We start from the raw sequence: 16,871 nt of genomic DNA on the forward strand, positions 1-16,871 counted from the left end.
AAATGGTAATTTCGCCGATGCTGCACCTCAATTGCCTGAAAAGTGGTTGCATTCTATGTTATTGGCATGTAGTATTCCTACAGGTCAAAGAGCCACCTACTGGAGACCTGCATTGGCATGAAGGGTCCAATGTAGGGTCAGCAGAGGCATCACTCCCATCATTGGCACCAGATGAAGTCAATGGAAGCGGTCAAGAGGATGATGCAGCTGGTGGTGGTGTTCCTGCCTTCTCTGCAGCCTGTGTGCGTTGCAGGTCCCGCAATGGGTTGCATATAACATATAAGAGAAAGCGTGGCAGGAGAGTACACCTGGTAGCCCTTTTTACACTCATTCTCTTGCTATAAAGCAACCCTGACAACTTCTATTAAGTGGATAGAAATCCAGGGGAAGAATATTATCCTCTGGAGTTGTGAGCCATATTTATTTTGTAACGTTTGTGTTGTAGTTAACATTTCTTCTTTTTGAACATTTATACATGTTTCAAGGCAAAAGACATTTCCCCTTTCACTTTAGAGTTGATTTTAGAATGTGAGGGTCAGAATAGTGTTTTGGACAGAGGACTTTTGGACATTCTGACAAAGGACTGACCCATTCATTGTATTTTGGTACAGAAAATGCCTCTTAAAGCAGGGACAGAGAGGCATTTTTCCAAACCATTTTAACAAGTTTATAGCCAAAACATGAATCCATTGTCCCTTCACACTTCAAATCTCTCCTTTTTTGTTAATTCTTGAGCTCAATACCCAAACACATGAAATCTAACCAATATATGAAGCTCATGCACATGAGATTGGAGATGAGTGACTAATAAAAATATGCAATATTTTGAAATGTATATGTAATTCAGATGTGCCGACAAACTATTTTCTGTTTCTAAATTGATTTTGCAGTCTAATAAAGTACTGGAACGTGTAAGAGGGCTGTATGGGTATGAGATTAAGATTCATGATGAGCGGTTAAAGAGAACATAACAAACAGAAAGCAAGGATTTCAAATGTTATGAGTAGTGTGTTTGCTACGTTTGAATAATGTTCAATTAATTGTTATTATTATTATGGTATTGTAGTAAATAATGCATACAGTGTTTACTCATTTTTATAGACACTGTTCATGAATCCAGATCTGATATCAGCACGTCTTTCTTCCTCATCCCAGTACTTTCGTAGATATTGATCAGAGTATTTTTTTAAGTTCATATTTATAAGCAGTCCTTAAAAGGACTTCTGTATTTATAATGTGTAAGATATATTTGTGTACCAACTCACTCTTCCTCGTCACAGTCCCCCACCAACTATGCCTCACTATTCCTCAAAGCAGTCCTACACCACCTCACTTTTACTCATCAAAGCTCCTAACTATCCCCACCTCACTATTCTTTATCACAGTGTCCAACTAAACAACTTCAGTCTTTATCATCACAGTGCCACACTACTTGATAACCCTGATGTTGTGTAGCACAAGAAGAGATATTGATAACAAATGATATGACATCAAGTATGTTATCAGACAAAATACAGAATTACAGATAGTGGAAGGTATATAACAAAACCCTTGAAATTCAATGAAAAGACTTTTGTTGAAGAGATGTAAAGGTGGTGATTAAATGTCATAAAACCCCTGAAATTTGACAGGTGCTGGAAGCTACGCCACTGTAACTATAATGGCCCCATTGCACGGGCCCCTGGGCACACTGATGACACCACAAATTGCATCACAGAAGATATCACATTTAACATCACTAAGGGCATCATGAGTGACAGCACTGGTGCAGCAGATAACATGTACTAGAAAGAGAGATGTTATGTTAAGTTTACTTATACCGTGCACCATTCCCATTGCCATGATCTCCAGGCACTCACGTGGTTCTGTAAGAAAATGTGTTTTGTAGGTGAGTGGGGAAAGAGGGAGTAGGCTAGAAGTTGTGCTTTCCTGTTGGTGTAGGCAGAACCAGGGGAAACTGGTGCCTGTGCGAGTTGGCATTCTAGGTGTGTTTGGCTTGTGCGTGCTGGGGTTATTGTGTCCGGAAGAGCATAGTCCAGTGACTGGGATGCTTGTTTGCAGCAGTTGTTTTTTGGGGTTGGATGAGGGGGATTGTGTATTTGTGTGAGGTTAGACTGACTCGTTAGATCTTTTGATGTATGTGTGGGTGTGCGGGAAAGGAGCAAGGAGCAGGGAAGGGTAGAGATTGGTACAGTGTGTTTGTTTTATAGTTGGTTCCAGAATCCAGAGTCATTGGATTATCTTGTTTCCTCTGTAATGTTGCTGACAGCGCCAGATATTATGCTAGTCACTGTGAGTTGAATAGCCAAGTTTGAAGTCATTTTCTGAACGGGAGGTGGTTTTCTGTCATGCTCCTTCGGGATTGAGTTCCAGAGGTTGGCAGTTCCTCCAAAATTCCTTTTTTTGTATTGTTTCATTTCAAATTTAGAGGTTGTCGCTTGATCTTCTGTTTCTTCGATGGTAGTGGTTGATCTTGACTTGGAGGAATTCGGATCCTTGTCTATGAAGTGATATGTGGGCGATGTTAATGTGTTTTTTTCTGGCAGCCATTGTAGGCTTCTCAGGGCTTGTGTGATGTGGTCTCTTCTATTTAGTCTCAGTAGTATCCTTACTGCAGTGTTCTGGATGCATTGGAGTTTTTTAAGTGAGCCGTTCTGGCATTCTGTTTGCATAGTCGATTCTTGATAATACTAGGGAGATGATTGTGAGGGTTCTTTGTGGGAAGGAGAGGTAGAAGAGGTAGGGAAGGATTCCTCTAAGAAGTCGCAGGAGGTACAAGCATTTCTTTGCTATAGGGTTGACTTGAGGTTCTAGTGAGACTCCGTTGTCCATGAACATTCTCAGAATTTTTTTCACAGCCAATGCTTCCAGTTGGGTTCCCATGCTAGGTGGTCAGTTCAGTGGCCAGTTCCATTGTATGTCTCTTATGTTATCCTCTGGTGGTGAAATCATTATTTCTGTTTCGATCAGGTTAAGCTTGAGGTTGTTGGTTGTCATCCAGTTGTATATGCAGGTGAGGCCATTTTTGAGGGTGTTGGTTAGGTCTTGGGATGTGGCTATCTTGACGATGAGTTGGGAATGGTCTGCATAGTTGTAGGTGGTCAGTCCATGGTTTCAAATGATTTTAATTAAGGGGACATGTAGATGTTGAAAAGGAGTGGGGAGAGGCTAGAGCATTGTGCCATGCCACAGGAGTTGTTCTTGATGTTAAAGGTAAATGGCAGTAAGTATGCTCTTTCAATTCGGTTAGTGAGGAAATAGTTTAGCGACTGTAAAGCAGAGTCTTTTACACTGCATTCCTCAAGTCTCTCAATTAGTGTTGTGCGTCTGATTGTTTGAAACGCGGCTGATATGACCAGTAGTATGAGGGCAAATCGTGTACTTTTGTCAGCATTTATTTTTGGGTCGTCCCTTGGGGATTGAAGTGTTGATTCTGTTCCTCTCATCGGCCTGAAGCTGACATGTGAGTGGTCAAGTATTCTGTTCATTTCTACGTGGTTGAGTAGGATTTTGTATACATGGTTCTCCAGTAGCTTCATCGGGTATGGTAGATTGGATATAGGTTTGTAGTTGGTGGGGTCTTCCACGCTACGAGTTTTGTTTTTAGGAGTGGCTTTATGTAGGCTGATTTGAAAGATGTTGGTACTATTCCTATGTTTAGGGATAGGTTCATCAGTAGCTGGAAGTAAGATGCTGTGGTGGGGGATCCGGCGATGTTGGTATCATTTCAGTCAAGAGTGGCTGCGGTTAGTGGACTGTTGGTTGTGGGTGGTTCCGTAATTGTAATTGTGTTTATTGTTGCATGGTTTGCTTCAATGGTCTGTTGATTGCTTCAGTTTTTGTTCTTAGGTAGTTGGTGATGTTGTCACATAGTGATTGTGATGGTATGATGCCTTTGTTGCAGGGCGTAGGGTCTTTGATTTCTTTGATGATTTTGAAGAGTTCCTTTTGTGGGTTTGTTGGCGATTAGATTCGTGTGGCGTAGTATTTTCTTTGCTTTAAGGACTGCTGATTTGTATATTCTGAGTTTTTGTTTCTATTTTAGTTTGCAAGATTGATTGTAATGGTTTCTACATAGTTTTTCCAGTTTGTGGTTTGTTTCTCTGAGTTCATTCAGTCCTTATGTGAACCACTTTGCTGCCATTTGTTTGCAGTTGCTTTAAAATGTTTTGCTGGTGCTACTTGGTCTAGGGCTTCTTTGATCCATGGTTGAGGCTTTTTTCCGATGAGTCAGAGGTCATTCTGTTTAGTTTGGAGATGTTTGGTTTAGTTGATTCCAGTAATTCCGTTAGGGATTCCAGGTTGAAATTCTTCCAGTTTCTTTTGTTAGTGCAATATTGTGTTTCCAGATAGTATGCAGGTAGGGAGTTTGATGGTGAATGGGATCAGGTGGTGATCACTCCATATCATCGGAACCGGTGGGGCGGTGGCAGAGAGTCTGTCTCTGCAGAAGATTGCATCCAAGGTGTGTCTAGCATTATGGGTGGATCTTTTCACTATTTGCTTGAAGTGGAGTGTTTCCAAAAGGGCGGTGGGTGAGTTTTCTGTGGTTTTGTTCTCTCTCATTCGAAACCAGTTGTTGAAATCTCCCAGGACGATTTAAGTTATCATGATAGGAGGATAGGTTGGCGATGGAGTTAGTGAGCTTTGTTGAAGGATTTGGGTTGTAGGAAGGCAATCTGTAGATCAGAAGGAACAGTATGTTGGTTTGGTCTTTGAGCTTGATCCTGATGAGGAGGGATTTTCAGTCTTCTATGTCCATTGAAGGGAGTGGTGTGGCGCAGATGTGGTTTTTGTGTGCCATTGCGATTCCACCTCCTCTTCAGTTTTCTCTGTTGGTGTGTATTAGTCTGAAATTGTGTGGTATGGCTTCCTGGGGGAATGTCTTGTAGTTGTCTGATAGCCATGTTTCTGTGAAGAAGAGTGCATCAGTGTCGCCCTCGCTTAGGAGGTCACACATTTCAGTCTTGTATTTCGCTATAGATCTTACGTTGAATAAGCTGAAGTGCAGTATGTCTATTTTTCCTTGTAAGTCTATGCTTTCATACATCCCAGCCGGGGTGAGGTCTGTTGGGTTTTCATTTCTTGCTGTTTGGTGATATTATGGTTGGGGGCTCTGTCTCTTCACTGAGGTCTCCAATTAAGTTGACAGAGGGGTTTCATGGTTCTGGTTCTTGGTGGTTGGTTGTTTGTTTGCACGTGTAGGTTTTTGTCCCGTCTTTGGTTGTGTAAGGGGGCTGTATATTTATGGATTCAAGTTTTCCCCTAATCTTATTGTGGTCTTACCGAAGGTGCATTCCGAGTTGCTATTTCTTGGTTTTTGATATGCATTGTTACGCGTCCTGTTGGGGTTCTGGTTTGTTTGAGTTATTGTTTGTGGATTGTTTATCGGTCGTTTGTTTTCCGTGGTGTTAGAGTCGTAGGTGGAGAGGTATCGTGAGATGTATTCAGTGTTTGTTCATTTCTTGGTCTGTATGATTAGTCTATTTAATGGTGTCCCCACTAGGTTTTTGGGTGTTAGGAATTCTGACGGGTGGTTTCCATTCCATTTGGGTGCAGTTTCCTTCCTTTCTCTGTTTTCCTTTCTTGTTTCTTTGTCTTTCTTGTATCGAGTCATGTTGGAGGTCTGTCTTTATTGTTTTTGGTTTGTGGTGTATACCAGGGGCGTGTCCCCTCCTGGGTGTCTTTTATTTCTTGGAATAAGGGATGGGCACCATGTATGCTGCTACCACAGTGGTATGTACATTTTTAAATGAAATATTGCTACCTCACAGCACTTGGGCATGTGTGCCTTGGAGGCACCCATGGCATATAAAATATGTGAGAAAAGTCATTGGATAGTATAGTGTAGCCAAAACAATAAAATATTAAACTAGAGTAGGTATGTTGAATCAGAAATTTAGAACTGTTAATCCAAAATTGTAGTTCTAGAATGACTGATAACTCAGGTAGATTAAAGACAAACCATAAGCAGCATCCAGTGAATTATTATAATTGTTCTTTTATAACGTGCTAAATACCAGCAAATGGTTTCTAAGCACGAGATCAGGATTCAAACCTGTGTTGGGCTGCATTGTCTTGCTTCCGAGACAAACATGTTGCCCCTGAGCTATCCTTCCTCCCAAAAACACCAATCATGTATTGGTCTCGCATCAGCACCCACAAAAGGTGCGACAGCCAATGGTAATGCTTGATTTGTATTCTATATCTGTCAGTATAAGCCTGCGATCCGAGTATTCTGATGGCAGGCCACATCTACTTCTCCAACTTTCCCTTGCTGCCCACCTTCATCTCGTCTAATGACCCCTCTACTTACCGGTAATCTTCATTAGTCCTACTCTTTCTCATCACAGTACTTACTTGTGAGGTCCTAACGTCCAGTTCAGGAATCAATTCCATCTTTTTAATATACTATATATGCCCCATCCCTCTCCCTTGAGAACATAACAGTCCCAGTCTTCTACAAAATGCCGGTTCAATACCTCCTATCACGTGGAAGTTTTGTATGCCTCACCGGGGCGGGTGAGGAGGCTCGCAAGTACTGTGAGAAGGAAGAAGAGTAGGACTAGGAGTAATGAAGAGTACTGATAAGTAGCTGGGTCATTACCTCAATGACCCTCTTCCTCATCCCAGTACTTACTTTTTATGCCAACCAAAGATAGCAGTGAAAAATGGTCCATGAAGATGAAGAAAAACGCAGACCAAAACAGAGTTCAAATCCAGCACCCCATCACCAATTTATTACCAGACAGCACAGCCATTCACCCCTGAAGATGTGTACCAACGCTCAACACCCCATCCCTGAAGGTGATTGACCACATCCCATGAAAGTGGAGGCGAAAGAATCTGGCAAAAGTAATCAGGTCGGCCCAAGTTGCCTCCTTGCCTACAACCTGAACAGGCACACCGTGCGCCACAACCTAAGACGCTGCCCTGACTCTAGTCGACCAATCCTATAGAGAGGCCAGCACCATAACCCACACCACTGAAGAGCCCAAAGGAATCCCTCGCCAAATCCATCTACCAAAAGCAGGGATAGGTGCCCTCCTTACTGGCGTTGAACCCCCAACCAAGACAACAAACTGGTGGACTGTCTAATGGATGTAGTCCGTCGAACAGTACCCAATGTGAACCCGGGGGGGGGCAGAAATATTAAAGGTTGTAACTGTGTAAGCCAGGAAACAAACCCGGTAATGAGAAAAACAGTGTCCCAATGTAAACCGAAGCCCTTACCTCCGGCTCGACACTCATCAATGCCTGGGATCGGAGTGACTCTCTGGCCCGGGTAGTACCAGGGACTGGCTAGCTCCGAAGGAACCATCACACCGGGCCACCAAGGACCAGGAACCCTCAACCAGGTCCCCTGCCCAGCATGAAGGCCCAGGAGGCATCCATCATGACTCCCATGGACCCACAGCCCAGCCACACATGAAGGGAGAAGGGAGAAATACAGGTGCTCCTTCCAGCACAGCGCAGAGAGGGTAGGAGCAGGCAGCCCAGCCACTGACTGATAGATCCTGTCAGGATTTCAGGAACATTTATCCTGACATGTTGTGGGAGGCTCGGAGTGTTATATACACAGAGGCGAGAGGTGGGGCATATGTGGTATATTAAAAAGTGGAACGGATTTCTGAACTGAAGGTTGGGACCTCACACGTAAGTACTGGGACGAGGAAGAGGGACATGGAGGTAATGACGGTTCATTTTCATGCAGTGTGCTTTGCCTTGCTGCTCAGCTGCATCCAGTCCCCAATCATCCTTGTTGCTGCCTGGGAAAGCGAAAAGGGGCTCTTGATTTAGTTCCCTTTTTTTCCTCTTTGGATCATCTTTGGTTGGGTTTGCTTTTCATCAATGCAAAGATGCTCTCCAGCAATTGTATTTTAAAAAAAAAAAAGCTGTACTGGATGGTAATGGCAATTCAGCCCCACGTAATGTTTTGTTATGTTCATAGTTTTTTATGCTATGCCAATACCCACCATATTAATCTGACAGCACTGAGGCTTGTGGTGCATTGTGCAAACTGTGGGTAGGGCATGCTCAACAAATGGAGTCAGCGCTATCATGAAATAAAGCTTCTTTTTTCGTTCAGATTGTCCATATCCACCAATCGATTATCCTGTCAAAGCTTACCTGCTTTGAGGGGATTTCTCCATGAAGCATGTCGGTGTTGTGGGAGGGTGAGGCAGGCCGGGGAGTCCGGCATCATTGGAGTAAAATAGGACCTGATTCGCATTTGTAATGGGATTGCCCTATTGTAAAATGCTTTTGTAAATAAGACTCATGAACTCCATCCTCAGTACAGAAGGATGGCATTCTTCACAGAAGATTACCATGCATTGACCTCAGTGTAATCTTTACTCTAGGCACTAACTGACAGCGTGCAGTTAGTTATCATAAATAGTAATGTGGCCAAGGAGTTAGAGATTAAATGCATCTCTCCAGCTTCCATTCTCTGTGTATGCCAACTCCATGGCTGCCGCTTTAAGGCGCTTTATGTCATGTGTCTAAAAGATGCTTATCCTTGTTTATTGATGAAATGCTCACACATGCCCACAACCCTCAGCTGCCAACAGCACAGGGGCGAAGAGGGCACAAGGGGGAGGGGATTGGCTTCATAGAGGCGGCCCTTGGCAGGATGTGAAGGGGAAATCGGGGCCTTGTCCGCAGACGAGAACTCATGGCATGACAGTTGTCACGGGCTCGGTGGAAACGCACTATTTCACTTTCGTCAGATATGCTTAATAGGAATGAGGATAGCTCACACGAGTCCTGTAGAAACCACACGCACCGATTAAACCAATCACTTCTCCAGTGAGCCGTATCATTTGATTTATGGATCTTTATTGTTATCAATATTAAGCCGTGTGCTTTCACGTCATAGAATAGCCGCCTAATTGGGGAGGAGGTCGGTTTTGGGAATACGCAAAGAGAAATTTGAATCATTTTCTACCCATGCCATCAGGAGACCTTTGCCTAGAATCTGAGTGGTCTGAATATTTCTCTTCAGGCAGAATCAAACTGAGTAGCACTTAACGATAATATCAAAGGAAAACATTTCAATTGGACAATTAAGTGATTGGGAAAAGTAGTAAAATACATCTTAAATCACCTTGTTCCACCAAGGATCGGCGATTGAGGTAGAACCTAAGGAAGGGTAGGGTCATGATTACTCCTCCTTCATTTGGCAGTGGAGAACAATTTGGGGTCTCTCTGTGGCTCGGCCATTACCCTGTTTATGCTTTACATTAGATATGTGTAAATTGAGCAACTGCGTAAATCCCCAAGGTCTTGTCAGAACTCAGTCCCGGATGCGCCTTTTCCTCTCACTTGTCCACGCACATGTAGAGGTGTTTCTCAGAGTTTGCAAGGTCGGGCCCGCCATCCACATTTGACGTCAATGAGACAAAGGTCACCGACACTGGGGGAAATCTGACCATCCTCTACCATCATCAAGTAGATTTAGCAAATTTGTCCTGTTTATTTATTTGCTTCCATTGCAATTCTCTGGATTGTTGTTTGTGATCCAGCATGTTAGGGCAGAATTTTAATTTTGCATTGTTCCTCTTTAGTTCCCTGTGTCCCCCAAAATGTGACAGTGAACCTGGAATGCGGTACAAGCACTGCACTACTATCCTGGGAGAGTTCTCTGGGAGCCGCCGAGTATCTATCAACAGTGACGGGATACGGAGGAGTCCTTCACTACTGCAACTCAATGAACACAACCTGCTCCATGAGCGACCTGCAGTGCGGCCAGGCGTACGAGCTCACGGTGTCTGCAGCTCATGGTCTGTGCTCGAGTGCAACCAGTCCAGCGCTAGCCTTTCAGACAGGTAAGGACTAGGAAGACCTGTATGGTGTATAGGTAAGGACTACATACATGCCAACATTTTGCAGCACCATGGAGGGAGATTTTGCCACAACTTATATGGGGAGGAAGCCCGGTATACCGTTGACTATAGAGAGTTAACAACGTATACTCTATCTAGGTCCGGGAGGACAGTAATCCATTATTTACAAAGGAGACAGAGCTAGTTAATATAGATGCCACATGTACACAGAACTCATAATATTGGAGTATCTCAACAAGGACCCGTCATAATTAAAAATGATTAATATCAAATTTAATGAATCACAGATTTTTAAAAACAAATTAAATCATACGGTCCACAATATGTACATACATTTTGAAAATCTACACCACAAACAAAGGACATGGACAACAGTTACGTGACAAGCTTTCAATAGCTAGTTGCCAGTGTGTCAAGAGTAAACACACCGAACACCAAGCGGTACGTTTTATATACAGTTTTACGCACCCAAAGTTAATTAGGGTTAAATGTGTCAGCAAATTGGTCACTCTGGTAACAATCCAGAGTGTTGGCTCGACATGTTTCAGTTCCTAAACTAGGTATGGAACATTCATCAGGAGAAACATAAATGACAACGTAACCAAATAATTCTAATCAACAGACAAATATTAATATCAGAATATTTCTTGGCATCTGTGGGGTAAAAAACAAACAAACAAGGCAAGAGATGAGCTAACAAATAGCAAATGGAGTTGCCGGTTCTGACTATGAACAAAGGTATCACAAATAGAGGGGATAAATACCTCTAGTGATGCCTGTGGGTGCTCTCTACTGAGTGGTAGTAGGAAGTAGGAGTCCGGAATCCGGTCCAACCTAGGATAAACAAATATAGATATCCATAAGAGCGCCATGGGTAGCTCTCAAAAAGCCGGAGATGCGCCAAAACAAAGCGACTATCTGAGCCGAAGAACGGCAGAGGTGCCTTCCCTAGATAATTAGAGATAGAAATGGTGAAAGAGACCTAATGGTAAAAAACCTCTAAATAATCATATGGTCGCCATATGGGCAGCAAGTGCGGAGGGGAAGCCCAGTCCGCTCAAGGAAGAGGGGACAAGATGGCAAGAAGAAGTGTCGTAAAAAACTGTATATAAAACGTACCGCTTGGTGTTCGGTGTGTTTACTCTTGACACACTGGCAACTAGCTATTGAAAGCTTGTCACGTAACTGTTGTCCATGTCCTTTGTTTGTGGTGTAGATTTTCAAAATGTATGTACATATTGTGGACCGTATGATTTAATTTGTTTTTAAAAATCTGTGATTCATTAAATTTGATATTAATCATTTTTAATTATGACGGGTCCTTGTTGAGATACTCCAATATTATGAGTTCTGTGTACATGTGGCATCTATATTAACTAGCTCTGTCTCCTTTGTAAATAAGGGAGATTTTGCCACCAAAAGCAGGAGAGTTGAATGCTCCATTGGGTTGCTTTGGGGTTAGAATTATTTTTAGGGGGAGAAACTAAAAAATAGCTACATTTGTAAAAGAAAAATCCCGATAATCCCACCTAAATTGGGAGGGTTGGCTTGTATGGAACGCTCAATCTGGCGCCATTCAGTCTTCAGGCCACATTTCCTGGACCTGGGCTACCTTTAAAAAAAGGCTGCCAAGGAAATGCTGCATAAATGGTCAGATGCTGAAACCGGAAGCAGCCCGGAAACCCGGAAGAGGGAAGACATTGCTGAGGAGGAGCAGGCACGCGTGAGTGTGCGCGTGTGTGCTCGCGTGTGTTTGTGCATTAGTATGTGTGTGGGTTTGCCATGGGGAGGGGGAAGAGAAGGAGCCAGGGAGCTGCACCAAGGCAGGGTGGGGTGTGAAATAATTCGATCAGCTCAGGTGCTGGTAAATGCAGCGGTATGAGGGTTGTTCGGGGCTGAGCAGGTGGGGGGTGGGTCAGGGTGAGAAAGTAGTGCCAAAGGAGGCTGCTCCCAGATGGCTAAAAAGGCTGAACCAATCAGCTTTGCTGCTAGGCACTTCTTAGGAAACTCATATAAAAGAACACTGTGAATTACACCATGTATTTTCATACTAAAAACAGGTGAGGCAACTGTAAACAATTGTGTTCATTTTGGTGGAAAAAGACGAATCCTGAAAAAAATACACAATGGGCAATTCTCACCAATTTAGCATATTTCCTCTGATTTGGAAGCTTGTGTAAGATGCAGTGCATAGCAGAAGTTTGCTTTTCGAAATCCGCTGTCTTGGCTTGATGGTGTTCTGCCCGCACTTTCACTAATTACTATTATTGTCTCAAACCATTAGCTCCTTGCACGCCAGAGAGCGTGGTCATCACCGTTTTGGACGCAGGCAACACCACAATGCTAACCTGGACTGCATCCCCTGGAGTGTTACAGTACTTTGCATCCGTCACGGGACCGGCCGGCGTGGTGCGCACTTGCAATTCCACGGCCACCACCTGCACCATTGTAGGCCTGGAGTGTGGACAGGTCTTCAGTGCGAGCGTCACTGCCTATGATAGCACATGCCACAGTCCCGAAAGCGTGCCACAAGTATTTCAGACAGGTATTTGTGCAAAAAAGTGCAGTTTAAAAAAAAAGTACTTCACTCATTTGTCCTCTTATTGATTCCCTCGTGATTTGGGGCTCACTGAGCTCAGAGTAGAAATAAAGGCACAGAGCCACTGTATGCATGCAACCCCTTTATTTCCATTCTTACACTTTCTACCGCTTCCCGGCTCTTCCCATTCTGTTTTCCCCCCCTGCCACTGTCCTCCTCCCCCTTTTCTTAAAGGGGGCCTCGCCTTAAGGCAGCACTGTCACGCGTGGGGACACATCATCTCCCCCCGGCTTATGTTGTTGCTTTGTTCCCTCTTCTAGCAGTCTGCGTGGCTTTTTGATGTGCTGCTGGGTACTGCAGGTCTATCCATGTGTGTGTACATCTTCACTCTCTGAGCTTGTCCTAGGTTCCTCCTTCTCTTATTGTTTCGAGGGCAGTTCTTCTCAGACGCTGTCCTCTCCTTCCTTTTCCCTCTCTTCTTCCTCCTCAGGCCTTCTCAGGTGTTTGAAGAACGAGGCATTTCTGGTGACCTTGTGATCACCTGCCTCTGCTGTGAGCATGGTCCCTTTTTGTGCTGTGATTACGAATGGTGTGGCTTCATATTTCAAGTCTGTTTTTCTTGTTTGTCTTTGCTTCACTGGGGTTAATGTTCTCTCTTTCACGTTTCTCTTGCTATGAAGTTTCTCTTTCGTTGTTTGTTTTCTCACCAAGTCTTTTATCCATAGTTCATCTTCCATCGAGTCGCTGAGGCTGTGATGTCTCTTCCGTCATGTTCTCGGCTGATACTTGATCATTATGTCTGCTGGGGGTAAGCCCAGTTGCCTCATGTGGAGTGTTTTGATAGTGTCTCAACATGTGGCATAAGGCATGTTGTATTGGCATTTGTCAATGGTAGCTTTCTGTATGTCTCTTTTGATGGATGACATGAAATTAATGGCCATAGCGTTGGCTTGCGGCCACAGCAGTGTTATTTTCTGGTGTTGGAAACCCATGTGGGAAGCAAATGTGTGAAAGTCAGGTCCATGAAAGGGTAGCCTGTTATTGGTCTTTACGACTTTCGGAATGTCCCATTTGCTGAAGATCTCGTCCAGTATTTCATCCACATGTGAGAATGCAGTTGAGGGTGAGTTCTTTTCAAGTGGGTATCGTGAATATTCATCTATTGCTATTAGGAGGTATCCTCCTTCTGCTAGGAGTCTGTAGAAGTCTACTGCAAATCTTGTCTAGCGCCCAGACAGGATTTTAGTAATTGTTATTGGTATCGGTAGATCTTTGGTGGTGGTGCATTGACGCGCTAGGCCCTCATTTATTGTTTGCTCAACCATTTCATCTATTTTTGGGAACCACACTTGATTTCGCAGGAGTTTTTTGGTATTCACCATTCCTCTGTGTCCTTCGTGAGCTGTGCATACTATTCCTTTTCTCAATACCTCCGGCCCTACTAATCTGTTTCCTCTCAGCAGGAGTCCTTCCTCTGTGGCTCCAAGCTCAGTGTGTATCTTTGACATCTCCTCTATTTCTTGTTTGTGAGCCCCTGTTTGTGTCTGTATTATGTTTTTGTGGTTTCTCCATTTGGTTTCTTTTGTCAGAATCGTCAATCTGATGGTAGGATCCTCAACTGATTTCTGTAGGTACGTCTCCATGGACATTGTGGGTGGAAGTGCATTTGTTTCTGGGTACCTGATATATTGTGCTGCCCTGTCTTCTAGGGCACTGTTTGCAAACCCTCTTGGATGTCTGGACATGTAGTCGGATGCGTTTTGGTCACCCCCTATTTTGTGGATTATGTGATAGTTATATTCTTGAAGACGGATGCCCCATCTTTCGATCCTTGGCTGCATTTTTGTCTTTGTTATACCGAATAGGGATAGCAAAGCATTGTGGTCAGTTACAAGGGTGAAATGTCTGCTTTTAATAAAGTGATGGAAGTGCTTCATGGCAGCTTTCCGTTTCGGCTTGTGAGTAGGCAGCTTCTGTTGCTGACAGCACTCTGCTGGTGTATGTGATGATGTGTCTTAACGTAGTTTCAGGGGATGCACTTTGTGTGAGTATGGCTCCTAAACGGACCGGGTTCATGTCGATGGTGATCTCTGTGTGCCATCCTGGGTTTAAATACGACAATTGTTTGGCTCCTATGAGTGCTTTCTGAATTTGTATGAATGTGTCATGTCAGACAGCGCTACAGTGGAAGGTCACCTCCTTCTTTAGAAGCTAACAGAGAGGGTCAGTCCTGGTGTTGTAATGTTCAATGCATCTCGCAGAGTAGCAGACCATCCCCAGAAATGACTGCACTTCAGTAGTGGAGGGGGAGGCTGTTTATTGCCTGAATGTTCTCAGGATCTGGTTCCATCCCTTTGTCGGAGAAAATGTGTCAGAAAAATGTTAGGTCCTGTTTGTTGATCTTGCACTTGTCTCTGTTGAGTGTCAGTCCCTTTCCTGCAGTATGGTTCATTCTTCCCTGAACACTCTGTTGTGCTGTTCTTGTGATGTTCCAAATACTAAGATATCACTGTAATTGAATGCGTTCCTTATGGGGAGTAGTATTCTTCTGATAGTCTCTTGGAAGATCTCTGCAGCTGATGATATGCTGATGTTTTGCCTTTTGTATCCTAAGGGTCCTTCATGTGTTGAGAACATTATCGATCGGGAGTTAGGGTGGAAAGCTAGTTGATGGTACCCTTGGTTTAGATCAAGTTTCAAGAAGCAAGATGCTTTGTTCAGTCTCTCAATCATATCTTCGATTTTTGATCCAGGATGTCTCTCTCTCTCTGTATTGCCATGTTTGGGATGCGCATGTCTACACATAGGAGTATCCCTCCATTTTCTTTGGGGACGACGATGAGAGGTGTCACCCTGGTGGTGAGGGTCCTCTGTTCTCTCGATTATATTGTTTTGTAGTAGCATTTTGAGTTCTTCTGAGACCTTGCTCTGTAGATGAAAACCTAACCATCGCAGGTGTTGGTCGACTGGCATGATGTCTTCATTAATGTGCTGTTTAACTACTGTGCCCTTTAGCTTGCCCAGCCCTTTGAAAGTGCAGGGAATCTTGCTATCACTTGTTCTTTAGATTCCTGATTGTTATTCATTGTCCTAATGATTTCATTGGGCATCAGGTGACAGTGCACTACTTCTGACATTGATATGGCGCAGGAGGGTTTTTTCACGCTCATTCGCTGTTTTTCTATTTTAAATGTGCAGTTCCGTGCATCCCGGCGCATCTGCAGGCAGCGACCGTCTCTGCCACCGGTGTGGTACAGCTGTCATGGAATTCTGCTCCTGGAGCCGTGACGTATGTGTCAAATGTGACTGGGCCGCACGGGGAGGTGCTGTCGTGCAATACCACCGCTACAACCTGCAACATCAGTGGCCTCGTGTGTGGCCTGACCTACCAAGCTACCATCAGCGCCTTTGGTGATACTCAAAGCAGCGGCCCCAGTGCGCCTGTTGAATTTCAAACCGGTGAGCTACAGCACGCTTACAATTCGATCATACCAAAGTTATTGCTCTGAAAAAATATGCGGGTTTTCTTTTGGTAATTTGTGAAGAACAATTTAGTACAAAAAGCGATGGTGTGTTGAGAGAGGTAATCATTTCATGATGTTTTCTTGTATTGAACAATGTAAAGATGGAATTAGCATGTCTTGAAGATCAAAAGGTTGTACCCTAGCATAGTTCTCACTTTTTAACAACCATGTAAAGCTCCAAATATAGAACAGTCTGGGAATGTTCTAGACCAGACATGTGTTTTATGGTACGTAACAATCGCAATATTAAAACTAAACCAATGTTTTGTTTTATTTTTGATACTTTCAACTTCAGTTTGAGTAAATTCATAAATCGTTAGAATTCGATAATTTTGCACCAGATTAAAATCGGGGCCTGCTGGCCATCTAAAACAGGTGCTAAACCCCTGATATTATATATTCCTTACCAAGGATTATTCTGTGCGATGTTCAAAGACTATTCCAAATCACCTAGCAAATGCCGCTGTATAATAAATGAAGGCTGACATTTATAAGCAGTGGATGTCTTGATGGCAAGTCGTCCACTGAGTTTTAGAACCAGGATTTAGAATGTGGCAAAGCGCCCAAACCATACGTTTGTGGACAAGCACCACTGTTCATATCGCATTGCAGTATGAGGGCCAACAAATGAAGCTATGATCAGTATTAGCTGTGACGTAATATTGCATTATGATTTGTATGTAGTATCCTTTATGCTGTATTCACTATTTTTGCAGACATGGTTTTATATCGCCCTGTAAAATGGGAAATGCAAACAAAGTATTACTACCTAAAGTGTATAACACTCACAATCCAATTAAAAGCACGTTAATACACTGCCACTCATCCATTTGCTAATGGATCCTCATGTCCAAGACAAAGTCTTATGGCCAGAGGCTCGAACCCAGAGCCCTCCACTGCAGTAAAACATTGAGCCCATCACCAGGCTGTATCATGTAAACAAGATAACATGTGTATGGG

The 16,871-nt window shown here is 43.6% G+C and overlaps 1 protein-coding gene across 1 annotated transcript in view; it reads left to right on the forward strand.

The window, feature by feature from the left end:
* LOC138542778 (serine-rich adhesin for platelets-like) overlaps positions 1 to 16,871 on the forward strand; it is a 385,335-nt gene that overhangs the window by 100,837 nt on the left and 267,627 nt on the right. Inside the window, exons 12-14 of the mRNA XM_069641863.1 lie at positions 9,570 to 9,830; positions 12,133 to 12,393; positions 15,586 to 15,846. Coding sequence (XP_069497964.1) covers positions 9,570 to 9,830; positions 12,133 to 12,393; positions 15,586 to 15,846 — 783 coding nt within the window. The remainder of the gene's footprint in view (positions 1 to 9,569; positions 9,831 to 12,132; positions 12,394 to 15,585; positions 15,847 to 16,871) is intronic.

Source organism: Ambystoma mexicanum, chromosome 1q (assembly GCF_040938575.1).
Source record: "Ambystoma mexicanum isolate Mex_15411 chromosome 1q, UKY_AmexF1_1, whole genome shotgun sequence".
NCBI classification, from domain to species: Eukaryota; Metazoa; Chordata; class Amphibia; order Caudata; family Ambystomatidae; genus Ambystoma; species Ambystoma mexicanum.